General features: G+C 43.6%; 1 protein-coding gene and 1 non-coding gene across 7 annotated transcripts in view; one reads left to right on the forward strand and one right to left on the reverse strand.

The window, feature by feature from the left end:
• The window catches only part of TRIM66 (tripartite motif containing 66), a 79,387-nt gene extending 55,871 nt beyond the window's left edge, over positions 1-23,516 (forward strand). For 4 of the 6 annotated variants that reach the window (XM_053562357.1, XM_053562356.1, XM_053562355.1 and 1 more), the window contains 11 exons: positions 1,170-1,331; positions 14,606-15,127; positions 15,289-15,493; positions 17,854-17,914; positions 18,444-18,618; positions 18,949-19,238; positions 19,697-19,823; positions 20,131-20,205; positions 21,174-21,326; positions 22,284-22,502; positions 23,242-23,516. In XM_053562357.1, coding sequence (XP_053418332.1) covers positions 1,170-1,331; positions 14,606-15,127; positions 15,289-15,493; positions 17,854-17,914; positions 18,444-18,618; positions 18,949-19,238; positions 19,697-19,823; positions 20,131-20,205; positions 21,174-21,326; positions 22,284-22,502; positions 23,242-23,301 — 2,049 coding nt within the window. In that variant the 3' untranslated portion in view covers positions 23,302-23,516. The remainder of the gene's footprint in view (positions 1-1,169; positions 1,332-14,605; positions 15,128-15,288; positions 15,494-17,853; positions 17,915-18,443; positions 18,619-18,948; positions 19,239-19,696; positions 19,824-20,130; positions 20,206-21,173; positions 21,327-22,283; positions 22,503-23,241) is intronic. The other 2 variants (XM_053562360.1, XM_053562359.1) reach the window with 2 other exon arrangements.
• On the reverse strand, positions 20,857-20,986 carry LOC128566249 (small nucleolar RNA SNORA11). Its single transcript, XR_008374530.1, has one exon. It is a non-coding gene; the product is annotated as a small nucleolar RNA SNORA11 (small nucleolar RNA).
• Positions 23,517-27,152: the final 3,636 nt, after the last annotated feature.

Consider the following 27,152-nt stretch of genomic DNA (forward strand, 5'->3'; position numbering starts at 1 on the left):
AATTGGGACTACAGGTGCAGGCCGAGATGCCCCACTAATTTTTCTATTTTTAGTAGATACAGGGTCTCACTCTTGTTCAGGCTGATCTCAAAATCCTGACCTCAAGTGATATTGGTCTTCCAGAGTGCTAGAATTATAGGTATGAGCCATTCTGCCTGGCCTGCTATCTCTTATCTTTGTAACCTTCCCAGCTTGCACCTGGAAACATATAAATCCCAGATAGGGGAAAGGGCAGAGCTTAAGGAGTCATGTGAAGGTATGTGTTAGATGCTACTGGGCAACACTTTTATTACACTGCACAGATACAGACTTAAACTTCATTTCACATCTATTAAGCTAGGTGTGTTCTGTATGCACTGTATCATTGATCCTACCAACAATGCGGTTTAGTAGGCATTACTATTTCTGATTTGTAGGTACAGAAGTGGGGATTAGAAAGTGTAGGTAGTTTGCCCATAGATTCTACAATATTGAGATGTAGAGCTAGTGCTTAGATCCAGATCTGACTTTTCTATAATGCTGTAGAAGAGGGATTATTCTCTTCTTAGGGGTATATTGAATGCTGCTCTTTTTTCTTATCAAAAAGACAATCAAAGGGCAGTTTGTACCTCCGGGATCTTTGCTGCATCCCACATCTTTCTTAGCTCCTGCTTTTCTTTGTTTCCAGAACCTCCTGTTCTAGCCTCTTCTCTATGTCTTTTCTCATTTTTTTTCTGTAGTGCTATCTCCTTTAATTCTCTGATCACATTTATATCTTCAAAGGAGCTCTGTAAAATTTTATTACAAAATGTAAGTCCTCACATTGTGCTTCAGCACTAACAACTTCAGATCTTCAGATATCTTCTCCTGAGGCTCCGTTCCTTTGAGAATATATAGAATATTCCCGTCATGGCAGAAAAGGACTTAAGGGTCTAGGGTTCATAGAGGACCACAAGCTAAAATGAATATGACAGAATTAGCTCAGAATTCTCAGTCTGGGTTCTATCCTGGCTTTCATGTTAGGATTTAGTCTTAGGAGAGTTTAGATAAAGAATATTTTCTTTCTGAAAAGTTTTTGAGCAATTCACACGTGTAGGTGGTGACAATGGGCAGAGTAGATACCAGTTTTTGCTGTTGCTGCTGTTACTACTCTCTGCATAAGAAAATCAAGTTGGTATTTTCTTCTCCAGGCTACAGATGAGCCCCCAGCATCTGAGTGCCCAAAGCCAGCTCTCCCTTTGGATAAGAATACTGCTGCTGCCTTGCCCCAAGTATCTGGGGAAGAACCCCCTCCCAATGTCCCTCCAGTGGACAGCACCATCCAGCACTCCTCTCCGAATGTGGTGAGAAAGGTACTAATGGATCCTGTTTTCCCTGACCACATGGGACCCCCTGCCAGCCAAGACACCAGGCACCTGGATGAGGATGATAGGGTGGGGGGAGATATGTCCCTGTTCCATCCCTGGATGCTACACAGCCCTGACTCATGCCTCCTGTCTTAATGGGTCAGCAAAATACATCCTCCTCAACCCCCATTCCTATTCCCATGTACACATTTAAAATGGGGCCAACTGTGCTTCATTTGAAAGGGGAAGAAAGCCAATTTACTGAACACTTGCTCTGTGCTTGGAACTCTGTATGGTGCTTCATAAACATTAACTCCCTTAATCTTCCCAACACTTGTGCGAGGTGAGCATCCATTTTGAATAGCTTAGGAAACTGAAGTCCAGAGCCCTATATCTAGTAGAAGAGAGAGCTGAGAGATCTGTTATAGAGTCCAAAGCCTGAACTTTTCCCTCTGTATTGAATATGGGGAATGTATTTTTGGTGGCCCCCAAACCCAAAGTTGGTTGGCTTTAGAATTTGAATCAATTGAATTTATGGGTGAGTGGTCTGCAGGGATGTTCAACAGAGGTAAATGAGCATCGTAGGTGCTCAGATCTCTTAAAGATAAGATATTAGAGTCTGTCCTGTGTATCCACCTACCAGCTTACTGAAAGTATTTATTTACCCTGGAAATAACCCAGAACTCCACCACTCCTTAGTTGTCTAGTTCCACTTCTGCCCTTCTAGCTGGAGCTTTAGTATTATGTCATGCCCTCTATCTACTGCTTCTCATGTCCTTTGGCCCTATTTACTCTATTGCCTTCTCTGCTCTGGTGTCCTCTGTCCTGCTGGTGCCTTCACTCAAACCTGGACTTGAAGCTCTGTCAGATATTCTGTTCCCCCCTCAGCCTATACCCTTAGCCCTACAATATCCCTCTGGCCCTGAAGCCCCAGCTATGCTAGTTGTTCAGTGTACCTAAATCTTGCTACACCCAGAAGAAGTACCATTGCCACATATATCTTAGTCAGTTTCACTGACATTTGAGGAGAATTTGCAAAGGGACAGGATAGCAAAAGTGAAATGTTAATTTGGAAATTCCTGATGATTCTTGAAGCTTTGCTTTGTGCCTGTCCTATCCTATCCTGTTAAATGGTTAGGTCTAGAGGCCTTAGAGGCACCATAAATGGCCCTTTGTGGCTTGTAGTTGTTTCCTTTCTTATATTTGCACCAACTACCTCTCTGTCCATCAGCTTATTTATTCATTCAATATTGAAATATATATATTAATCTTTCAATGTGTGGCACACATTCTGCTAAGTGCCAAGCACACCTTGGTGGATAAGATAGTCCCACACTGGAGCTTATAGTCTAGTAGAATAGATAGTTAAATAAGCAACAACAGTAAATTGTGATAAAGTCTGTGATAGTCATTGGAGGGTACCCAGTGTAGCACCTAACTCTGGGAAAGGGGGCTGTTGACAGACTTCCTAAGGGACATGATTTTAAGCTGAGATTTGAAGCAGGAGAAATTGGGCTAATGAGGAGGAGGAAGGAAGAGAATAAATAGAGGGAATGGCAACTACGAAGGTCCAGAAGTAAGAGAAGCCCTGAGGTACTTAGGGGGCTTCAGATCATTTGACTCGTAGGAACATAAGATCCATTGAGCAATGGGAGTGATTGAAACCAGAGAGGTTGGAAGGCCCAGTCAATTATGTTCTGGAGCTGGGAGTCAATCTTCCAGGCTGTGAGAGATGAAGATTTCCATCTAGTAGGGACATGGTTTGATTAATTTGAATGGCCACTTTAGCTGTTGGAAGGGATACCAGAATGGTATGAAGGAGAAATAGGAGGTTGAGTAATGATAGGCATGAAGAAGAGACAAGGAGTTCAAGAGATAATTAGATCACAGGATTTTTGGCCTCAGTGCCTGACTGAGGTGAGGCAGAGAAGGGCCTTTTCCTTAACACCCAAATCAGTCTTGCCCATAGAATGAGAGCATGTGAAAAAGAGCATATATGGGCTTGGCACCTGTAGCTCAGCGGCTAGGGCACCAGCCACATACACCGGAGCTGGTGGGTTCAAACCCAGCCTAGACCTACCAAACAACAATGACAACTACAACAAAAAATAGGCAGGCGCTTGTAGTTCCAGCTACTTGGAAGGCCGAGGCAAGAGACTTGCTTAAGCCCAAGACTTGAAGTTGCTGTGAGCTGTGACGCCATGCCACTCTACCGAGGGCTACATAGTAAGACTCTTATCTCAAAAAAGAAAAAAGAAAAGAAAAGGAAAAAAGCATATATGGGGGGAAGAAGTTAAGTTTTGAATTATTGATGTTCTTCTGTGAACATACATTAGAAGATGATTAGAAGGCAGCTACCATAGTAGTTTAGAAGGAAGTGTGAGAATTGCCAGTGCTCAAGTGGCAGGGGAAACCATGCAGAAAATGCTGTTGCTCATTCTATCAGGCTCAGTTATGTTCCTATGTACAGTACAGAAGAAAGGTGGTGAGTCACATACAAGCATGGATTCTGTACTGCCTGTGTGAGGGGCCTGCAGGGCTCTCACACCAAGGGGAATGTTGCCACCTCTATGGCTGCAGCATTGTTGGTGAAGGTCCTAGGAACTTCTCATTTTGAGCTGCTCCTGGCCCTTATTAACTAGGACTCATGCAGAGGTTTGGAGGGGCAGATAGCTTGGCATTTTTCACATTTTTCATAGGGTTTTTTATGGCTTGGGCTCCCATTGAAAGGACCCTTAAGATTGTCATCCTGGCTTAGAGGAACCTATCAACCCTTACACAGAGGAGCTCTGGTACACAAAACTGCAGCAAGGAAAAGAGCTTTCATTCTGAGAGAATTCCTTACAGTGGAGCTAGGGTTGAGGAGGGTGGAGGGTGTGAAGCTTGAGGATACCAGACAATATTTTGAGCATCTTACCATTTGTATGGTGTTTTTATACTTTTTTTTCATGGGTTTTTACATGGATTATTCCATTTTATCTCTTTGTTTATCCTAGCAATACTATGAAGAAGCCACTTTCTTATTCCCCTTTGAAAACTGTGGAAACTGATACACAGAGAGGGTAAGAGACCACCTTAACAGGTCTCTGACTCAACCCTGTGTTCAAAGACTAGGTTAAATTGCCTCTTTTTCTGCACTGCAGTGGGAGAAATAGAACTCCCTTTGGCCTCTTTACTGCTGGATTTTCCTGAAGTAGCCCGGGGCCTTGCTGGAGAGAGGTCTTAGAACCCAGCCTAGTTCGGTTTGGGTTATCTTTATCTGGTAAAGATGCTTTGGCTTCCAGCCCATTCAGCCTATGCTGCCTGTGAGTGCCGGGAAAGTCAAGAGTCTATCTGAAGGTCACAGAGCAGAGGAACCTGTGGCTCCAGGTACCTTTCTGTGTGTTCCCCACTGACTCATATCACAAAGGAGGACTTTCAGTAAAGCAGAGCATCTGTGCATGCATACCTTGGAGTTGATGGTGAAAATGTCTTTCCGCTGAAAATGAGATGTTAAAGCTCTAGAATTGATTTCCAGTGGCCTGAGCTCTGTAATCTCAGGAGCAGCTTATCCCATCACCTTCTTTGCATCCAGAAGGATGAATTTGGCATTTGTCTGGTACTACCTGTTGACTAAGCTTCCTAATCTTGATTCAGCCACTCTGAAGAATGACTACAGTTACAACTCTGCGACAACCATCCTTACATAGTTAGTGAAACTGGAAGAAATTTTATGGTTTCATACTTCTGAACTAGTCAACTTCTTAAATATACAATAGTCTCCTCAAAGATCTCATGGAGTCAAAGCTGTGGGCATGGCAGAAAGCCCTATCCAAGTCCTAGTTCACCTGAAAGAGGGATCTCTCTTCTGCTGCCCATAATGTAGCCCCAGGTCTTCAATAGAGGACTTTGAGGCCACCGGGATGCTGCACATGGCTTAAGAGGAGTCTGGGATGTATTTCCAGTAAATGATACAGAAGCAGTAGGTATTCCTGTGATCTGGATTATAAAGAGTGATGCAGAAGAGTAAATGACTCAGGCAGATAGCATTTATGCCATTATCAAAGCACTTTGATGCCCAAATTCTTAATTTGAGTCATGTAACAACTCAGTGAGATTTACATTAACCTGTGCAGGAGGAAATTAAAGCTTAGAGATGGAAAATTACTTGCTTAAACTCAACTCTAACCCCAGCATATGTGAAGAAATACATGTGCTAAGTATCCTGCCTTAATGGTTTTCAAATCTACTGCTATAGACCAGATCAGGGGTTCTCAACCTCAGCAATGATCTTTTCTTCATAGCCTGGACCTGATAGCAGTTTTCTTCAGAATGTTTCCAGGGCCTAGTGAGGCTTTTGTTTGTTTGTGTTTTGATTTTTTGAGACAGGGTCTCGCTGTATCTCCCTAGCTGGAGTATAGTGGTATCATCTCAGCTTATTGCAGCCCCAAACTCCTGAGCTCAAGCAATCTTCCTGCCTCAACTTCCTGAATAGCTGGGGACACTGGGACTACAGGTATGCACCACTGTGCCCAGCTATTTTTTAATTTTCTGCAGAGATGGTGTCCTTCTATGTTGCTCAGGCTGGTCTTGAACTCCTAATGTCAAACTATCCTGTTGTCTTGATCTCCCAAAGTGCTAGGATTATAGGCATGAGCCACGGTACCTGACCTGGTGAGACTTTCTGAAGGCACAACCTGTGTTTTGGTTAGCGTCTCCAGAACAATACATTGTTCTACTCAGGAATCAATCTAAACACTACCTAGGTCTGGTTCCCTGAATTTAGCACCCTTTAGGAAGCCTGTCTCCTTAGTTCTATACTGGTTTCATTCACAGACCAACGTATGATGTTCGTCTGAGTCTCTTGGCCCATGAGAAAGAAGATTCTTTCTCCTAGGCCTTACGTTTCCTACATTGGCCTGGGCAAAATACCTCTGACCTAATTCTCCTGCACCTCTAAGACTCGGGTTGAGGGTTCCACTTATTTGACTTTCACTGCAGACTAACTAGAATTCACTTATTCCTTTCCCCTTCCTTCTACTTCAGACCCTGGGATTTTCTTTGCTTTTCTGTCTTCCCTGGATTATCAGAACACTGGATACTTTTCAGTTCTTCTCTCTTAACTGCCCGTGAACCTTTTTCCAACTGACTTTGTCAGTTAGTTAAATTCATAGGGATAGCCTTAATATTAGTACAAGAGCTTTTCATTGAGGTGGAGAAGCAGTCACTGTCAACAAGAGCAGCCACTTTGTAATTAAAAATCCCAGCTACCTGGGAAGTTGAGGTGAGAGGATCTCTTGAGCCCAGGAGTTTGAGACCAGCCTGGACAACATAATGAGACCCCCATCTCAAAAAAAAAAAAAAAAAGCCTCTGCGCCCATAGCTCAGTGAGTAGGGCGTCAGCCACATGCACCAAGGCTGGTGGGTTTGAGCCCAGCCCAGGTCTGCTCAACAGCAATGACAGCTGCAACCAAAAAATAGCTGGGCGTTGTGTCAGGCACCTGTAGTCCCAGCTACTTGGGAGGCTGAGGCAAGAGAATCGCCTAAGCCCAAGAGTTTGAGGTTGCTCTGAGCTGTGACACCACGGCACTCTACCAAGGGTGACATAGTGAGACTCTATCTCAAAAAAAAAAAAAAAGAATCAATATATGAAACCACTTACTGAAAAAGTTCCTTCCTCAGCCATTTGATTCTGTTGTTTCAAGCTCTCCTGCTATTAAACCAGTCTACATAATTTTAAAGATGTTGAAACACTCAAATATTCCAAGGATTTAATTTAAAAATCTATTTATCTCTCTACTTGTCTCCTTATCTGTTTCCTCAGCCAGAGTGAAGGTCTTCAGTATATTTCCAAGATAATACTCCCAAGTCTTTGGTCCCTTTTCCTACTATACATTTACAGAGTGGTCAATCTTTGACAAATTTTAATCACTGGAACAAAAATCTGAAACTAGAAATGAGCAGGCAAAGCTTTGAAGCAGCAACAAAAGGCATCACAAAACCCAAGTCTTCTGTACATGATCATAAACCCACACACAGGTATCTAGTCAGTGTTTTTGATCTAGGTATACTTAGGTGTATATAGTTTTCTTCAGAAATTCTTAGTTTTCCTATATTATAGCAGTTAGCAGATTAGAAGTGGAGTCAGGGCCAGGCATGGTGGCTTATTCCTGTAATACTAGCACTTTGGGAGGCCATGGTGGGAGGATCTGTTGAAGCCAAGGGGTTCAAGACCAGCCTGAGCAACATAGTGAGACACCGTTGCTACAAAAACAGAAAAGTAAAAAAGGAAACAAGACAGGACTTCTGTAATGGCAGCTAACAACAAGGAAGAAGATATGAAACATCTTTTGGAACAGTGCCCCGGTATGAGGTCATTCACTGAAATGATAAGCTAAACCTGTGCTTTTAGAAGTTCCTGAAAGCATCACCGAACTACTTATTGGTTCACCAAAGTTCTTTGTGTTGCTAAGAAATTGCCTCATTAGCCTCCTTGTACCCTACTTAATAAGACAGAGTGGTGTGTGGAGTGTTTTAGAAATATTCCCATTCAAAATAATGTTTTTGGTCTCCCTCACCTTTTCTCTTCCATGAGAGGGACCCACTTCTAACTCTCTTTGGCAGTACTCCAAACTTTCTCTTTGTTCTTCCTAAATAAATCTATCTTTGTTACCCCCCCCAACCCTCCACATAATGTTTTAAGCCAATTGCATTTTGTTGTTGAAAGAGGTATGTTTTAGATCTCTGGAAAATTTATTTATTTGGAACACCATCCTATCTGTACTAATTTATCTCCGGCAATATTATCTTGCTGTAAGAACGTGAAATTTATATTAAACTCAGGGCATGTACACTAAGTGTCCGTTTATTGACTTCTCAATCATTTCTTACTAGGGTACTAGCTTTCTAGTTAATGGCATAGAATCAAGACCAGCCAGCAGATTTTCAAGAATAGCCCCAGATTCCTAGTCTTGGGCTTATGTGAGCTTGAGAAATCTATGGAATCACTCTGTGTCTCAATTTCCCTTCTTGTTAAAATGAAATAACAATATCTTCTCTGAATTTTGACACCACCATGTGGCTATCATTAGAATAATAATGTCAACACTTTGAAATCCAGAAAGAGATCTGGGCATTGAGAGTGGGGAGAGAGAAGGCAATAGGTAACAGAACACAGGTCAAGCAGAAGACAGGTTAGATGAGTACAGGGTTGTATAGGTGACAAGTCGAAGTTGAAAATCAATTCAAGGAGGTCATTGGTCAAGCAGGTTGCTGAGTTAGGTAGGTTAAACAGGTTATAGGTGATGTAATTTCATACAAGTCAGGCAGATGGCAGAGACAAGGAGACAGAGAAGAGAAGAGGAATGGGAACATACAGTTTGGAGAAGGAGAGAAAATCAGGGGCTATTGAGGAGATGCTAGTTAAGGGAAAAAAGAGAAGTTTTTTTAGGCTCTTGAGTTGTCTCTCTTTATCTCCCAAAGATGATGTGATCTGATTATCAGAGTAAATGTTTTTGGCATTTTAACTCTTCCTCTTGGAACTAAAAAATAGTTTATATTTTCTTGTAAACCCCAAAATGCATATTTTCCCTCATGAAATCTGAAGGTTTTGTATGTGAAAATGAAACTTTCAACTATGAAAGTTACATAGTTGATAGCATGGAAGTGTCATTGAAAACCCCATACAGACTTTACACCTAGAAATACAATTTCGCCTTCTCTCCTTTGGCTGCTGAACAATCCTAGATGCTGGAGGGAAGGTGGTATCAGCTCCATTGACAGATGAGCTCCGTCTGTGTATGAGGCACTAAGTGTCAGACAATGTGGCCACATTTCCAAGTTTTTTCTAATCCTAACATGCTCTTGAGAAGCCTTTCCTTTCCTCCAGGCCCTAGAAACTTACTCTGCTTTCCTTGCCCTGAAAATTGACCCCACCCTTAACCCCCCAACTCATCTGGTAGCACGGCTGGGACTGACTTTCTCATAGCCTCTTCTCTGAGTCCCTTCTCACATGGAAGCTTCCCAGGTTCTTGTTACCACTGCCAGAGATTCACACCCCCTCCCCCCCTTCTGATAGCATTGATTTCCTTGAAATTGGCTTTAGATACGCATGTGAAAGAAATCAGTCTAGTCCATATCTTGGAACGTATTACTTACCTCGTACTGTCTTCTGGGTGTATGGGAGCAGGTCCAGTAGGTTCACCTCAAAATAAACTGGGACAGAATTTCTGTAATTATTCCAGGGTTCAGTGTACATGTCTTCCTCTCCTCTATCATTATATTAATTTACATCTCATGGTATGCAATAAGTAATCAAGACAGGAGAGCCAATATCCGATAATTGTGATTGATCTCCAGCCCTAATTTGGGAAGTTTTGTCCTTGAAGATTTTATCTGGTGCATGTGTTGTGACATACAGCACCTGACCATTATTGCTTAGATGGTCCTAGATCAGCGGTTCTCAACCTGTAGGTTGTGACCCACAGGAACTGTATTAAAGGGCTACGGCATTAGGAATGTTGAGGACCACTGTCCTAGATCGATTTTGGTACTTTTTTTTTGTAGAGACAGAGTTTCACTTTATGGCCCTGGGTAGAGTGCTGTGGCCTCACACAGCTCACAGCAACCTCCAACTCCTGGGCTTAAGCAATTCTCTTGCCTCAGCCTCCCAAGCAGCTGGGACTACAGGTGCCCGCCACAACGCCCGGCTATTTTTTTGTTGCAGTTTGGCCGGGGCGGGGTTTGAACCCGCCACCCTCAGTATATGGGGCCGGCACCCCACCGACTGAGCCACAGGTGCCGCCCTGGATTTTGGTACTTTTAATGCTTGGCAGCAAGCATCTCACTGAGAGCCATCTGTATATTCTCAATGTGCAGCATGGGTAGGTGAGATGAACACCAGAATTGCATTAAAATAATGTCAAATAAGGAAAAGATGACAAAATCCAGCACAAAGTATTAGTCATATATTAAAAATGGAAGTGCAGTAATCATTGGATATTCTTATCCATAGATAAAGAAATATTGAATATTAGAAAGATATGGTAGTACATAACCAGGGTAACAAAGGTATGCCAGGGGATGCCAGGCTGGCCATATTGGAGACAGCATTGGTTTCTGGCCTTGGTCCCGTAAGCTGGGCTCCATTCCTAGTTCACCCAGTTTGGTTTGAGCATTCCTCCAACCTCTTCTTCTCTTCGATCTTTCTTATGTTGGAACTTAGACTATAGATAAAATTGAAGCTTTTTTTTTTTTTAGAGACAGAGTCTCACTTTGTCGCCTTTGGTAGAGTGCCATGGCGTCACAGCTCACAGCAACCTCCAGCTCTTTGGCTTAGGCAATTCTCTTGCCTCAGCCTCCTGAGTAGCTGGGACTACAGGTGCCCTACACAACGCCCGGCTATTTTTTTGGTTGCAGTTTGGCCGGGGCCGGGCTCGAACCTGCTACCCTCGGTATATGGGGCCGGTGCCCTACTCACTGAGCCAAGGCGCCGCCCAAATTGAAGTTTTTTAATCGAAGACTATTGAACTACCTAAGGAAAATATATAAAGCAAACTTTTCTTTGAACAGATAAAAGGTATTTAACTCATCTACTTTTAAAACTTAGAACTAAGAATAGAAAATATAAGTTTTACTAAAGCAGTAAGATAATAAGAGAAAAGAATGGGGAGAGAAGAGAAAGAGGTAAGAAAGAAAATAGAAGAAAAGAGAGAAGAAAGTCAAGCTTTACCAACTTTATATTGAAACTCAAGAATGTGTTTGAAGTATTTATTTTCAAGTGGAAATGTGAATCTCTCACACATGGGAAAAGGAACTATAAAGAGGGGAACAGAAAGGAGAAGCAGGGGAGGGAAGAATAAAGAAATTGAAGAACAGAGAGATAGTAAAGGGGAGGAACCCCAGAGAGGAGCAGAGGCAGACAAGCCAAAATTAAGATTGTGGCTTTGGTACCAAAGATCTGGATTCTAAGTCTACAAAACAAAAAACAACAACAAAAAACCGTTTCAACTATACTTAGTGATGCAGCACTGAAAATATTTTCTGAGACCAGGAATGAGACTATGATGGCTACTATTCTTACGTCTGTTTAAACTGGAGGTCTTATCTAATGGAGTAAGGCAAGAAAAACAAATATAAAGAAAAAAAGACAACTTAATATTCATAGATGACATGATTTATGTGCACAGAAAATCCAAAAGAAGAATCTAGCAAGATCTCTGAGTATAAGGTCAATATTCAAAAATCAATTGTATTTCTATTAAATATATACAAGCACAAATAAAGAGAAAAGGAAATTACAAAATCATGTTTTCCGATAACCTAAAAAACTTAGGATGCCTGTCTGAGCCTTGTTTTTCTAATGTGTAAAATTAGGGGGTGCAGCAACAATAGTGACAGTAATAACAGCAGCAGTAGAAGCAGCTGGGGTTTGTTGAGTACTTACAGTATGCCAGATATTGTTCTAAATGTTTACGTGGGTTCTTTAACCTTTACAACAGACCTTTAATGGTTATTGTGAGGATTAAATGAAGTAATATATGTAAAACGTTTAGCAAATTGCCTTGCATATGTAAATTCTTAATAAATTTTAGCCATGTAAAAATAATCATTATTTTTAGAGAGATTCACAGACTCAGTTGTTAGTAGAACTAAGCTGCTGTTAGTTTGGCTGAAGATTTGCCGAATAAACAGTCATGTCTTATGGTTGTTTTGAAATTTTAAATAGCTCATTAATTGAATTATTTTTTCAGACACTGCTCTTGGACGTAGGAATACAGTAAGCAAAATAGATAAAATCCATGCCTTAATGGAGTTTACCATTAAAACATATTAATCAAATGATATCACAGATTGTGCTCTGAGACTAAAAGTACAAGGCAGGGAAGAACCTGGTTTGGAGTAGAGAATGAATGAAGAAGGCCTTGTTGCAAAAGTGACAGTTGAGCTGGGTTCTGAAGGATAAGCAGAACAGGGAGAAGGGTAGGAGAATGTTCTACACTGAGGAAGCAGTCTGCGTGAAGGAGGGTGAGGTCTGTGGGTGGAGGGAGAGTTTGGCATGTTTTAGGAAATGAAAAAAATGTCTGAATGACAAGCTCAGAGAATGAAGAAAGGGTTGTTATATGAGCTATGGCTACCAAGGAGGACAGGAGGCAGGTCTTTAGGGCCTTGAGAGCCTTGTTCAGCATTTTTGCAGTTATCCTAAGAATGGAGTGCACCACAAGGTTTTTTTTTTTTTTTTTTCTTTTCTTTTTTTTTTTTATTGTTGGGGATTCATTGAGGGTACAATAAGCCAGTTACACTGATTGCAATTGTTAGGTAAAGTCCCTCTTGCAATCATGTCTTGCCCCCATAAAGTGTGACACACACTAAGGCCCCACCCTCCTCCCTCCATCCCTCTTTCTGCTTCCCCCCCCCATAACCTTAATTGTCATTAATTGTCCTCATATCAAGATTGAGTACATAGGATTCATGCTTCTCCATTTGCACCACAAGGTTTTTATGAAAGGGAACAATATGATCAGATTTGTGTTTTGAAAATAATTTCTGCAATAAGGCCACTATTGTTGTGTGGGCTAGGGTACCATCAGTAGTAAAAGGAATTAGTATATTTGAGAGATACTTAAGGGGTGGAATTGACAAGGCTTGGTACTACCCTGTTTCCCTGAAAATAAGACATCCTCCGAAAATAGGACCTACTTACAGGAAAGATAAGACGTCCCCTGAAAATAAGACCTAGAGCATCTTTGGGAGCACACCTTAAAATAAAACACTGTCTTATTTTCGGGGAAGCAGGGTAGCTTGGGGGAGGGAAGAGGGATGCCCTGCTGATGCCTCCCTCATAGGATCTGGCTTGCAGAACTGGGTGACTAGTAGTGATGTTCACTGAAAAGAGGATATCATGGTAAAATAGCTTTACCAACTTTATATTGAAACTCAAGCATATATTTAAAGTATTTATTTTCCTATGGAAATTTGAATTTCTCACACATGGGGAAAGGAATAACAGGTTTGGGACACTAATTTCGGAAGCATAGAGATGCTTACTTCTTGTTTTCCCTTTGTCTTTCAAAAATGTTAGATTGTTATATATTTAGTCTTTCTTTAAAAAGGGCAGGTATATCAAACTTATAGATTCCTGAAGGATACATTTAGAACCAGTCTCTCATTCTCTTCCCAAATCTGTTTCTTCAGTCAGAAAAACTAAATAGTTCAGTGCAGAAATATAGTTTTCAATGGTTTTTTAAATTAACCTTTAAGTCTCTTCTTAGGTCACCAAGTAGTAACATGTGAGAAAGGAATTTTAAAGTTGGAACATAATAGCCTTATCCAGTGTTTGCACTGACTGTGTCATATTAATATTTAGCTACTCTGAAGTTCTCTGCCTTCGGTTTAGAATATTGTTGGCAGATATACTAGGGCTTCAGATATCTTGGTTAAAGCCTTCATCAACTGCTGGTGGTGCTTGGAATTGATCTGAACAAGCCTGTAAGAAGGCCCTGGAGTTGACCCAGATACCCCAGGACTGATTTGAACTTTCTGAGCCTTGGCATTCTCTCAAAGAAGAGAGTCTGAAGCTGATAAGTTTCAGCCTTCTTAATCCCCTGCCACTTTGATGTAGCAAAAACTATCCTATAGGACCCCTTTGAAGGGAAAAAAGCCACTAATGGGATAGTCAGAGGGGAATGTGAAACTGGAGGGCAGTCCCACAAATGAATCCTTTGCTTAGGTATAGGACTGGGGATAGAAAATGTGGCTGATGAGGGTGTGTGTGTGTGTATGTATACATCGATCTTATGTGGTAGGTTCTCTCTTTGACTCTTGCTCTCTGCTACACACACACACACACACACACACACACACACACACACACACACACGCATACACCAGTGTCCTCAGCCTATGCCTGCTCTATGTGTCATAGCCTAGCAGCCTCTGTGTTGTAGACTCAAGCAGAAGTGTCCAACCTAGGGCCCACAGGCTGCATGCAGATTATTTGAGGACTGTTTTGCTTATCTGTTGTGTCAGACACTGTGAAAAGTATGCACTAATGGATCTTTTCTTTTGCTCATCAGCTTTCATTAATGTTTGTATATTTAATGTGTGGCCCAAGGCAACTTTTATTCTTCCAATGTGTGTCTGTAGGGTATGGAAACAGGACTTCATATACTGCCTGAGCTACTGGCAAATACCATGCTCTGGGACTGGAATCTGGAATATGCGAGTTCCTGTGGGCTGGGACTCCTCACTTCCTCCCACCATTCCCAGTTGACAGCCTGTCTCTACCCTGTCTCTTCCCACAGCACTCCACCTCAGTGAGCATCATGGGCTTTTCCAACACTCTGGAGATGGAATTGTCATCTACCAAGCTGGCAAGGACCCTAGAGCCACAGATCCCAAGTGTGAGCAGCCTGACAGCTGGCCCCCCTCAAGCAGTCCCAAGCTTGCTGAGTGGCCCCCCCAAAACTGTGTCTAGCCTGACAAGTGTTCAAAACCAGCCCATCCCCAGCCTGACAACCAGTCAGCTACAGACCATGCCTAGCCTTGTGCGTAGCACTTTCCACTCCATGCCCAACCTGATGAGTGATTCCTCCCAGGCCATGGCAACACTAGCAAGTGATCACTCTCAAGCCAGGCCCAGCCTAATGTCTGGTAATGCCCTGGATGTGCCAAGCCTGGCAACTTGTCCTCTGCAGAGCATGCCTCCAGTTTCTGACATGCAGCTGGAATCGGGGTCCAGCTCCAGTCTTGGCTCTGGCCAAAGTACAGGAATCCTGTGCCCTGGGCAAGGGCCTGACCCCTCTCCAGGGAATGCCCTGTGTAAGGTAAGTCTTGGGGAAAGTACTATTCAACTTCCTCTGTCCGTCCCTGGGCAAAAGGTTGGCCACTGAAAGCCTTATCCTGGCCTTAGCTTAACAGTATGAGATTGCTAATGCCAAAAATGTCTGATTTTCTTTGATTCTTGTTGGCATTTCACTTCTGAAAGATGGAAAGTGAGGATTCCACCTGCTTGACTGACTCACTGGGACAAGGCCCCACGGCCCCTGGTCTGGATGCTCCCAAGGACTTAGCTATCCCCTCAGAACTTGAGGAGCCCATTAACCTCTCTGTGAAAAAACCTCTACTAGTACCAGTTGTCAGTACATCTACAGCTCTTCAGCAGTACCAGAATCCAAAAGGTGAGGCTAAAGGTAAGCAGGCTCTCTTATCACATTGGCCACAGACTGGGGCAGATGGACTCAGCACTTCTATGAGCTACAAGTCAGCAGGAAGGCTGTAAGCCTGGGAGAGCAGTGCTTCTATCTGAAGCTAAATTCACTTCTTTCCTCCACATTGACTCATTGACACCTGTTCTGCTTCCCTCACTGTGGCCATGGCTAATCCAGCATGCTGGGACTTAGTCTCCTTGTAACATTCTCCATGCAAAATGTCCTGGGGTCTGGATTATACTTAAGGGAAATAGGAAGAGCTCACCTAGGAGGGCTAGTCTTGACACAAAATATTATCAGGAAAAGACTATGTATGACTTTGGAGTCAGATAAATCTAAATTAGAAAACCAGCTCTGTGTCTTTATACTGATGCTCGGTAAGAGACGTAACCCCCCCCCCCCAAGCTGGCTTTTTCTTGGTAAGTGAGCTAAGCTACTGGGACAGATACCTACAGTGAAATTATTTTATAACTTACTCTGTAGTAGCAAGATTTTCCCTTGTACCTGACAGTAATGTGAATTTTTGGTGTTCCTCATAGTAAAGGGAATTTGGACCATTGGTGATTAATTCTGATTATCTTCTCAGCTACCTATGACCCTTCTCAGCTAGGCTAAGGTTTGTTTTTTTGTGGAAGGTAAGGGCTAGTTGGGAAGTTACGAAGCAACTACCTACTGATCATTTGGGACTTTATTCGTTTAAAGTATGATGTGTGTTTGATTTGTAATGATCAGTCTATTTCCTATACATTTAATACAGGAAAACAAAAAAAAATAATAATTTTTCTCCCTTTCTCTCATACTGACTGACTTTCTCTCAACTTAAAACTTATTGTTTCTTATTACACACAATAATATAACCCCACATTTTATGCATTTGAATTTTTTGGACCCTGCTTGCTTATGTGAGTTGCCTAGGAAGGACAGTGCTGAGTGGCTGCTCAGTAAATGCTAGTAGTTCCTTCCTTTTGCTGCACCATAGCCTCCTGTCCATATATGCAGACTATACCCACTTGGGAGGAGTCCCTGGAACCTGTTGCCCATGGAGTATAATCTTGGTTTTCAGGCAGTGCTAGAATCTCAGCACTTGGGTGAGAAGGCTGAGGCTAGATGGAATGATTCCTCAGATTAGGCAACACCAATATACTGAGAAGAAGTGATTTCTGAGTTTAGTTTGAAGGTGAGAAGCTTGCCCCTCTTTGCCTGACCCAACACTCATCTGCAGGCAACCTCTGAGGGTTATCTGTGTTTATTTTCTTAAAAGAAAGTGGCCTACTTTAAATTCTTTGGGGTATCTCCATACAATTTTCCATAGAGATTGTACTGGTTTGCAGTCCACTAACAGTGTATAAAACTTCCTTCCTCTCCACGTACATACCACTATCTGTTGTTTTGGGACTTATTAATATGAGCCATTCACATTGGAGTTATGTGATATCTCCAAGTAAACTTACCATTTGACCCAGAAATCCCATTGTTGGGTATATGCCCAAAGGAAATGGTCATTTTATGAAAAGGACACTTGCACATGAATGTTTATCGCAGCATAATTCACAATTGCAAAGATGTGGAAACAACCCAAGTGCCTACTGACATGTGAATGGATTAATAAAATGTGGCATATTCAAATGATGGAGTATTACTCAGCCATAAAGAAAAATGGTGATCTAGTATCTCCTGTGACAACCTGGAAACCATTCTTCTAAGTGAAACATCACAGGAATGGAAAATCAAACACAAGTACTCAATATCAGTTTGGAAGTGATCAACACTTAAGTGCACACTTAAGTAAATCTCAGTGAAAATCAAGCTGGGAGGAGGAAGGAGAGAGTGGGTAAGTTTACACCTAGTGGGTATGGTGCACACTGTGTGTGGCAGGCATGCTTATTACCTTGACTCAATTTGTACAAAACGAAGTATGTAAACAAAACACATGTACCCCTTAATATTCTGAAATTTAAAAGAAATTCATAAATGCCCAAGATGGAGGGTGGGGTTGAACAGTGAGAATGCCTCCTGAAACCAAAGAGAAGTTTTATGCATATTTTAAATCAAGGTAGGAATTTCTACTAATTTTCCCATCCATGTTACAGTATATAAAGCAGATTTAAAGTATATTTAAAGAGATTTTATCCAGAAGCAAACAAACAAAAAAAGAAGTTGGCTTTCCTTCTCTCTGAGGATAGGATTATCATCACTATGAGTGATGACAGTGTAGGTAATAATTACCTGACAGGTGTGTGACCAAAATTAAGAATTGCAGATATGAATAGAAGGTGTAGGTGACAGGGTATGTTGTCGGTCACAAATGTATGTCACAGGTATTTATTTATCTTTTGCCTTAGAGTATGAGAACTTTGGACAAGGAGCCCTAGAGCTGGATACAAAAGAGAACCAGAGAAGCAGGTAACAGACTTTTAGCCAACCTCCCCCTCCCAACCTACAACGTTGATACAGGAAGTAAGCATCCTTAATGACTTAACTTGAAGTAAAAGTTTGTCTGCAAAAAACTGTCTTCTTCAACTCCCAGACCCTCAAGTGGAGTCCAGGTGGTTGGATGTCTGGGATGGTTGTGGGAGGATGTCCTGGCTTCTGCAACATGAGGCCTACTCTTTGTGTGCAATCTTTGCTCTTCAGGGAACCCCATACTCTGACCAGGGACTGAACAAAAGAACTTCGCAGTGGCTGGCAGGGCCTGTTGAGGCAGACCCAGGCAGGAGGGCAGAATTATGGGCCTGCAGAGGGTCAGACTAAGAAGATCTTTTTTTTTTTTTTTTTTTTTTTTTATTGTTGGGGATTCATTGAGGGTACAATAAGCCAGGTTAACAAGATCTTTAGTAGCAGTTCACTTGGGGGAATCATGGATGAGCCTGACTTACAGGTTAGGGCCAGAGGAGGCTCCTACCAAGACCCAGAAGTGTCTGTCTTGCCACAGAGCCTTCAACAATGAGTCCAAGATTCCCTATGTACGACTGGAGAGGCTCAAGATCTGTGCTTCCTCCACCGGAGAGATGCCTGTGTTCAAGCTGAGGCCACAGAAGAATGATCAGGATGGGAATGTCTTGCTAATCATTGAATGTGGCACTGAGTCCTCTAGCATGTCTGTTAAGGTACCACTTTGCTCTGCCTTGCCCTTGAATCTTGGCCAAGCCTAAGAGCCTATTCTTTCTCTCTGCTACTGCCAGAATTCTGGCTCTGGGAGCTTTTCTGAATCTCTGAGTGGGGCTGTAGCTTGGCTAGATGTCATTACCTGCTGCAAAGGGCCTATGAGATGTACATTAGGTGTGAACTGTTCCACCATTATGGAGCTTGGCTGGCATGGGGTCCTGGAATAAGTAGTTCTCACAGTAGGTGCACAGAACCTATTATTTCCTTCATACTCTTCCTCAGTAACTTGTCAGTGCTGTGCTCTGACTCCTCAGACTTACTTTTTCCCCAAGGTCAGCCAGGGAAGCCTGCCTGATACCATCAAGGCCCCGGGTCTAGGGGGAAGAAAGGTCACTGTCACTTCTCTGGCTGGGCAGCGGCTACCAGCAGTGGAGGGTACATCTTGTGAAGAACACAGACTCATACCTCGAACTCCTGGAGCCAAGAAGGGCCCCCCAGCCCCAATAGAGAATGAGGATTTCTGTGCGGTGTGCCTCAATGGCGGAGAGTTGCTATGTTGTGACCGCTGCCCCAAAGTGTACCATCTTTCCTGTCATGTACCAGCCTTGCTCAGCTTCCCAGGGTGAGTCACTCCAGTCCAGGGCCATCACCTGGCTAGCAGAGTTATCTTCCAGGGATTATTATTGCAAGCCAGGCCACAGAGCTCCCTAGGGTGGGCTTACCCCTCTCTTTTGCACCTGCATGAATTGTGGGTCTGTGAATTAGTGGTCCCTAGAGCTATGTGCCTTCTGCACACAGACAGACAGATGTTGGACATTTGATTGGCTTCCTTTCCTCTTCTGTTCTCAGCATCTTCCTGCACAGATTTGTGCCTACATTCCTTTCCTAGACTCCCCTAACTCCTATATTTCTGATTCACTAAATTCTGAGTTCCTAAATTTCTTCCAAGCCTGAGGATAGGAAGCCGGGGACTCGGTTCCCCATGCCATCACTCTCAAACCTGTTTTGGGGGCAGAGAGACAGGGAAGGCTATTCTGGGCCATGTTCTGAGGTCTAACATGGCCTCACCTGCCTATGCAGGGGAGAGTGGGTGTGTACCTTGTGCCGCAGCCTGACCCAGCCCGAGGTGGAGTACGACTGTGAGAATGCCCGCTACAGCCAGCCTGGAATGCGGACATCTGCTGGCCTGAGCACATATGATCAGAAGGTAGGGAAGAATCTCTGGGAACAAGATTCCCTGCCCGGGACAGTCCTTTCTGAGGCCTTTCAGAGGGAGTGAAAGGCCTTTATGGGTACTATTCTTTTGGGCCATGCCTCACAGCTTGGCCCATGGGGATTTGGATGATTTTCCTTCTCTTGGCATTTTCCTTTGGCTTAGGGGCCTGAACTATGCCTTAGTATGATGGCTGGTACCCTGTGGGACAGAGCCAGAGAGTTATTAGGGTCACCATCTTTATTTCTTATTGAGGTGAGGCCACAACAAAGTAATACTGTTGTTAATTCTGATTTTGCAGAAGTGTGAGAAGCTGGTACTGTCTTTGTGTTCCAATAGCCTCAGCCTGCCTTTTCATGAGCCTGTCAGCCCCCTGGTAAGAAAAGCCTCACTGTTTCTGTCTGTTACTATCCTTTCTGCTCAAAGGGCCTACGCCATGAGGTGGGAGCACTGTAGTACCCAGAATGGGCCTAGAGCATGGCCACCAAAAGTAATGACAATATTAATTTGTGGATGGTCCACAGGACCCTGGGGGCCATGGCTACTCCACAGCTGCTACTGTATTAGATCTAACTTGACAAGTGATACATTCCTCCTTTTTCCTTTTTAAAAAAAATTTCCAATATTTTATTAGGCAATTTTTCAAACATATAGTAGAGTTGAAAGAATTATACAGTGATCACCCAAACACCCACCACATGCATTTTATAATTTTTTTTCCTTCTTTTTCACATGTAGGAGATTTGTTCATAGGGAGGCTACAAGTTTTTTTGTTTTTGTTTTTTGAGACAGGGTCTCACTTTGTTGTTCCTCGTAGAGTGCCATGGCGTCATAGCTCACAGCAACCCCCAATTCTTGGGCTCAAGCAATTCTCTTATCTCAGCCTCCCAAGTAGCTGGGACTATAGGCACCCGCCACAATGCCTGGCTATTTTTAGAGATGGGGGTCTTGCTCTTGCTCAGGCTGGTCTCCAACCTGTGAGTTCAGGCAATCCACTCCCCTCGGCCTCCCAGAGTGCTAGGATTACAGGCTTGAGCCACCACACCAGGTCTGAGGCTACAAGTTTTATGCCCCTCATCACAATGACCCCAGATTCCTATTGGGCGTGTTATAAACAAAAGAGTCATTCTTCAGGCCCCCTGCTCTGAGAACACCTTTCTTTTTTATTTTTCTTTGTCTTCTTTCTCCATATTTTTCTTTCTGCTGCTCCTTTTCTTTCTCTTTCTTCTGTTCTTTCACTTATATTCCAACTCATCCTCCATCTCTTTCTCCTTTTTTTATCTATATCTCCACTTCTTGTCTCTTCCTTTTTTGTTTCCTTCTCCGTGTCTCTCCTCCCCCAAGGCCCGGCATTATTACCAGATTATCAAGAGGCCCATGGACCTGTCAATCATCCGGAGGAAGCTGCAAAAGAAGGACCCAGCTCACTATACCACCCCAGAGGAGTTGGTGTCAGATGTGCGCCTCATGTTTTGGAACTGTGCGAAGTTCAATTATGTATGTCTTGGCTGCTTTCCTTCTCTCCTATTTCCCAGTAACCCCAAGACTGTCATAGCTAGGTGTGGGTAGAGGACAGGTTTGGTCTTGGGTACCATGGAGACCTGGGAAGAATCTCCTGGGCCGACTGTGGTGAGTATTTAAGAGCTCTGTCCTACACTCAAGGCATGGACCTCACCAAGATGGCAGGCACAGGGACTAGCTATCTGTGGATACCTGGCAGGGTCACTTTTGCTTTAAGAGATGCTACCATACTGGTTATCCTATGTCCTAGGAGAAAATATCAAGTCCAGATATCCCAGGAGACCCAGCCAGGCTTTGTGCTCTGTATAGCTATTGAGGGACATGGGAGAGTTGGGCTGGTAAAAATGGATTAAACCGGCTCAGCGCCTGTGGCTCAAGGGGCTAAGGCACCAGCCATATACACCTGAGTTGATGGGTTTGAATCTAGCCCAGGCCCACCAAACAACAAAATGATGTCTGCAACCAAAAAAATAGCTGGGTGTGGTGGCAGACGCTTGTAGTCCCAGCTACTTGGGGAGGCGGAGGCAGAAGAATTGCTTAAGCCCAGGAGTTGGAGGTTGCTGTGAGCTGTGATGCCACAGCATTCTACCCAGGGTGACAGCTTGAGGCTCTGTCTCAAAAAAAAAAAAAAAAATGGGGGCGGCACCTGTGGCTCAGTCGGTAAGGCGCCGGCCCCATATACCAAGGGTGGCGGGTTCAAACCCGGCCCTGGCTGAATTACAACCCAAAAAATAGCCGGGCGTTGTACAGGGGCGCCTGTAGTCCCAGCTACTCGGGAGACTGAGGCAAGAGAATCACTTAAGCCCAGGAGTTGGAGGTTGCTGTGAGCTGTGTGATGCCACGGCACTCTACCCAGGGCCATAAAGTGAGACTCTGTCTCTACAAAAAAAAAAAAAAATAGATTAAACTGTCACTGCTCTCCTCTTCCATTAGCCTGACTCAGAGGTTGCAGAGGCTGGCCGCTGCCTGGAAGTATTCTTTGAGGGCTGGCTGAAGGAGATATACCCAGAGAAACGATTTGCCCAGCCAAGGCAGGAGGACTCAGACTCTGAAGAGGTGTCTAGTGAGAGTGGATGTTCCACCCCTCAGGGCTTCCCATGGCCCCCCTACATGCAGGAGGGCATCCAACCCAAGAGGCGGCGACGGCATGTGGTAAAGAGTTGCTGCCAGTTGGCAGTGGGTGGGTGGGTGACTGGGCAAGCAGGAGCACCCAAGCAGCAGGTATAGAGCAACATAAAGTGCAACTGCTCACGTGGCACAAGAGACAGTGGTGACAGTGAACTCTCACAAGCCTTTAGCCTCTAAGTAAGGCAGGGCAGTATAGGACTCATCAACTCTAGTTGCCCACGTGGCTTGAAATTCAAAGAGGTGTATGTACCTGCCCAGGGTCACCCAGCAAATTAGCAGCAGAGTCAGGGTAACAAACCAGGTGTCCTGATTTCCAGCTCAGTGCTGGTTAGACTACTTGTGATTGAGATGCCCATAAGGAAAGTACCTGGTATCAGTACCTGAACTTTACTTGGGTTTGAGGGAGAAAGGAAGAGATCTTTTTCAGCTCCTTGGTATAGAGTGTTGCTTACAGCAGAGAGCTTCTCTCACCTTTTAGCTGGTCTCGCCTGTATAGACCTAAAACACCAATTTGATGCTGTTTAATTCTACTAAAATTAATTACTTGCCTAATGTGTGCCAGGGTATGACCAGCCATCCTCAGTTGTTTATAATTCTTAGCCCATAATGTTTAGTGGCTTAAATAAGTTTTACTGTTACATTCCTGGGATAGAATAAAATGCTTTGACTCTATAGACTCCCCGTCTTGATACTTAGCTTTTTCATGTTAATAAGTCCTACATTTGGTTATTTTAATTCCAAATATATATATTTTTTCTTTCAGGAGAATGAAAGAGCAAAGAGAATGTCTTTCCGCATGACCAACAGCATCTCACAAGTGTGAGAGCTGGGAGGAGACTGAGTGTTCTGGCAGCTGGTGTCCTATCCTGTTGACCATTCCTCCTCATCTTTCAGCTTATGCTCTTCAGAATGTGGATGTGAGATGAGTCTTGTTGAGCTGTGCAGTGCTCTTCTTTGCCATTTACATCTACAGCATTTATTTGGGAGCCATAGTGCATCCACTATAGAGATTTTGGTAATAAACAGGAAAGAGGGAGGCGTTCCTTATTTCCAGAGTAATTAGATGTGTAGGGTCCACTTGACAAAACCACAGTTGGTCAGGCTTGGAAGGCCCTAACTTCCTTGGTGAATTCTTTCTGCTGAGGAAAGCAAATCTTTCTCACCTTTCAGAGTCTAGGCTCAGAAACAGTGTCTACATCTGAATTACTCCTGGGCTCAGAAATGGGTAAAGAAGTGAGAGAGGTTTGGACATGTGGCAGGCCGGTGATCCTTAGCCCAGCACAGCCAAAGACTGTCACTGGTTGCCTTTGCTTGTCCTGTCTGCCTCAGGCAAAATAATGGAGGCTTATAGAGGCTGTAAGTCTCAGTTGGTGCCTATTCAGGTTTTAATGGTTTCCAGGGTATTTGTTTTACATTCTCTCTTTCCTGATGTTGACTTAAGTGACCTCTGTAAAAGTGCTCTGGATGGTATGGAATTCTTGACTGAGCTGGGTTAGTGAGCAGAGACCATATATATCTTCCAGCTCTTATTTCACTTGGAAGTTTAAAAAGATGGCAACTTCAAAGTTTTCCCTTTGTGCCACTTATTTTGCTAATAGCATCTCTTTGGTGTCAGAACCTGCCTTCCTAGAGGTGATTGTTGGTGCTTGTCAGTGGCCAACCCTTTATCATACCCATTCAGAGGTCTAGATCCTGAATTCTGCTTGGAAAAACTGTGAGGCAGTCGCTATTTGCTTCAGGTACAGAGATCCTAGGCAGGGAGAGCGACCCACAACCAGCTCACTCTGCTGGGCCTCTCCTTCTGCTTGGAGATTTTAGTTCTCAACATCTCTAAGTTGACAGAGCCAAAGATCAGAGGTGAGTCCTCTGGTTAGCCTTCCTCCAGGACATCTACACCCTCCCCACCCCCAGTGCCAGAACAATATTCTATTGGCAGTCCTTTTTTGTTAGAGGTTGGGAGAAGGCCTCAGGGACCAGCAGGAGCCAGACCTGGGCATTCCTGGGGGAAGTTCTGTTCCGGGTGAAGAAAGGGAAAGTCAGTGTTGTTTGGTGACTCTGAAGCAACATCAGGACCATTAGTTCTCCTAGAATGCAGAGAGAAGCATTCTGGAAGCCATGGGAATAGGAGCTCCATGCTGCATCTCAGATCTTCACGGTCCATGCAGGGTATTTGTGATGGATACTAGGTGTCAACCAGCAGGGGCTTGGTTGAGAAGGGACATGTTGCTGATATTGTTGGGGGAGCTCGGGACCTGGCTTTTCAGTGTCCTGGCCCTGAGACAGTTCTCCCTGGAGGTCTTGTCATCGCATGACTAAGTTCAGGAAGTCTCAGGTCATGGGTTTGTTTTTGCTAAGAGATGCAATTTAAGGAAGTTCTTATCTGTAGGGCCTTTGCTAATGAGCTGTTTTTATTTTTTTAATCAGAAAACATTTCTTCTGTCCTGTGAGTTGATGGTATTGCTCATTTCCTTCTCTACCCAAGCTGAGAGATAATCTTTACTTCAAAGCAGACCATGTTTATTGACTTGCCATTCTCTCAGCAGCACATGCCAAGTTCTCCTAAGCAGATGGGCTTCCATAATTCTGTTTTCTGGTCTAGGGTGACTAAGTCTTTAATGTTGTACTGGTCAGGCAATCTTTGGACTTAGTGCCTTTGGGGTGCACAAAATTTTCTGGCTTGGGTTCTGGCCATTTCCTTTTCAATTTTGGGATCTTTTTCTGTGTTTAGTTGGCTTGGCAAGGTTCCCTCTGTACTTGCTTTATTAATTCTTTTCCTTGGCTATCTTTCCTTTGTGTAGCCACATTCCTGCCACATGTGGGAAAGCTCCATTGTACCTGGTGTTGGAAAGCCAGTGAGGGTTGTGAAAGACTTGAACCTGATTGAGATCCTTCCTGTGGATCAATTGGAGACTGCAAATATGAAACCAAAACTCCCATTAAAAGTCTGTCTTTCCTTATATCATTTGAAGCTTCCAGCTTAGGTGTGGCCTGCTAGGCCCAAGTGTCAGTTTGCTGGGCCAGGAAATCTTAGTAATGTGGAGAGTAACATATTCTCTTTCCATCATAAAGACCTACATGCTGAGAGGCCCATGTTAGGCACCTGAACAGGAATAGGTGGGAGGCAGGTATCCTTCCTTCAAGGGTGTAAGGAATAGGGAAATATCCCTACTCTGGTTATCTCAATGTCACTACCCTCTCCCTGGCTTTTCCTATGTACCTCATGGAGTTATGATTTTGTTTAGTTTTGTTTTTGCATGCAGAAAGTAGAACCTGACTCTTTAGAAAAAAAAAAAAAAACACCAAAAAACCCTGCTAGCCAAGTTGACCACCTTCAGAGGCTCTTTGCTATCATTGAGCTGGTGCTCCATTTGACTTGTTCTCATAATGGCTCCATTTTGGAGACTGTTTGGCCCTTAACAAAATCATGCAATAGAAATACAATGAGTTCTAGATTTTTCTAGAGAAAAAAAATTTCTGGAGAAATTGGCTTCTTGGGTGTACCGAGAAAGAGTAGAGTGGCTTCTGTTGATGTAAAGGGGATTTTAGTGCAAAAATTGGTTCAGGATGAATTTTCAGAGCACTCTTCCACAGAACATAGATAGGTTGGCCTTGCTTGATCCTAGCACTTGCTAACTACACACCCTGCCTGCTTCATTAAGTGGCAGCCACCAGACCCTTCATAGGCTGGGCTCCATGGTAGGCTCTACCATCACCCTTGGAGGATTCTGGCTCCCTTTACCCATTTCTGGCAGTAGGTCTTTGCCTGGCTCCTAAGACCTAGGCCCCTCCATGTTTGTTCCTGGGATCTGCTCTGCTCCCTCTCTCACTCCATGTGGTCACCTGTTGGCTTCTCTTCTAAACTCCTGAATTGAGCCTTTGCTCCTTCTGGATTGCTACCCTACCTGCCATGCCTCCTCTTCTGCTTCCTTCCTAACTTCTGCCAAAATTGCCCTGCTCCTTGATCTCAGCCTTCACCCTCCCTCCCAGTCTTTCAGCTTTCTCCTAGGTTTCTTCCCCTCCCCAACCTGAACCCATTTTTGTCAGTGACCTGAACTTTCTCATCCCTTCCAGCTTTTGCTGAAACTATCAACCATTCTCCATTTTCTGCATTATCCTATTTTCTGCTCCCTCTTCCTGGGCTGTTGAACGTAACAGATTGATAGTTGATAGCCTCAGATAGACTCTCATTGTTAACCGGGGATTCTTTAACTTGTTGTTACTCTTTCTTCCCATCCATGCCCTTAATTTCTGCTCTCAGAAAATACCTGACCTCAGTGTCTACTGCACAGAAGAGAGCCCCTAAGTGAGAACTTCTTTGCTGGAAGGAAGTTCCTTCCCCTTCCACGCATCTGTGTCTGTATCCCTCCGCGTCTCCTTCCCTCTTGCTCCCATTTAGTTCTCTCTTTTTTGAATCCTGCTCTATATCCATGACTTTGTTTCCTCACTTAACTCTACTGCTCCCACTTCCTGGGCCTTTAGCCTCCCTCTACCCTGGGTACCCTACATAGCCTGCAAACAAGCAGACTTCTCCCCAGGAGTAAAACAAAATGTCTTAGAGTCTGCCACCCCTTATACTTTTTCCTTGTTAGCCAGGTTTCTTTTAAAAAGAATCTTCTTTTTTATTCTTTTCAGTTACTCTTCAGCCTTCTATACGTTTCATAAAAGTCACCAGTG

The sequence above is a fragment of the Nycticebus coucang genome, chromosome 14 (genome assembly GCF_027406575.1).
Source record: "Nycticebus coucang isolate mNycCou1 chromosome 14, mNycCou1.pri, whole genome shotgun sequence".
NCBI classification, from domain to species: domain Eukaryota; kingdom Metazoa; phylum Chordata; class Mammalia; order Primates; family Lorisidae; genus Nycticebus; species Nycticebus coucang.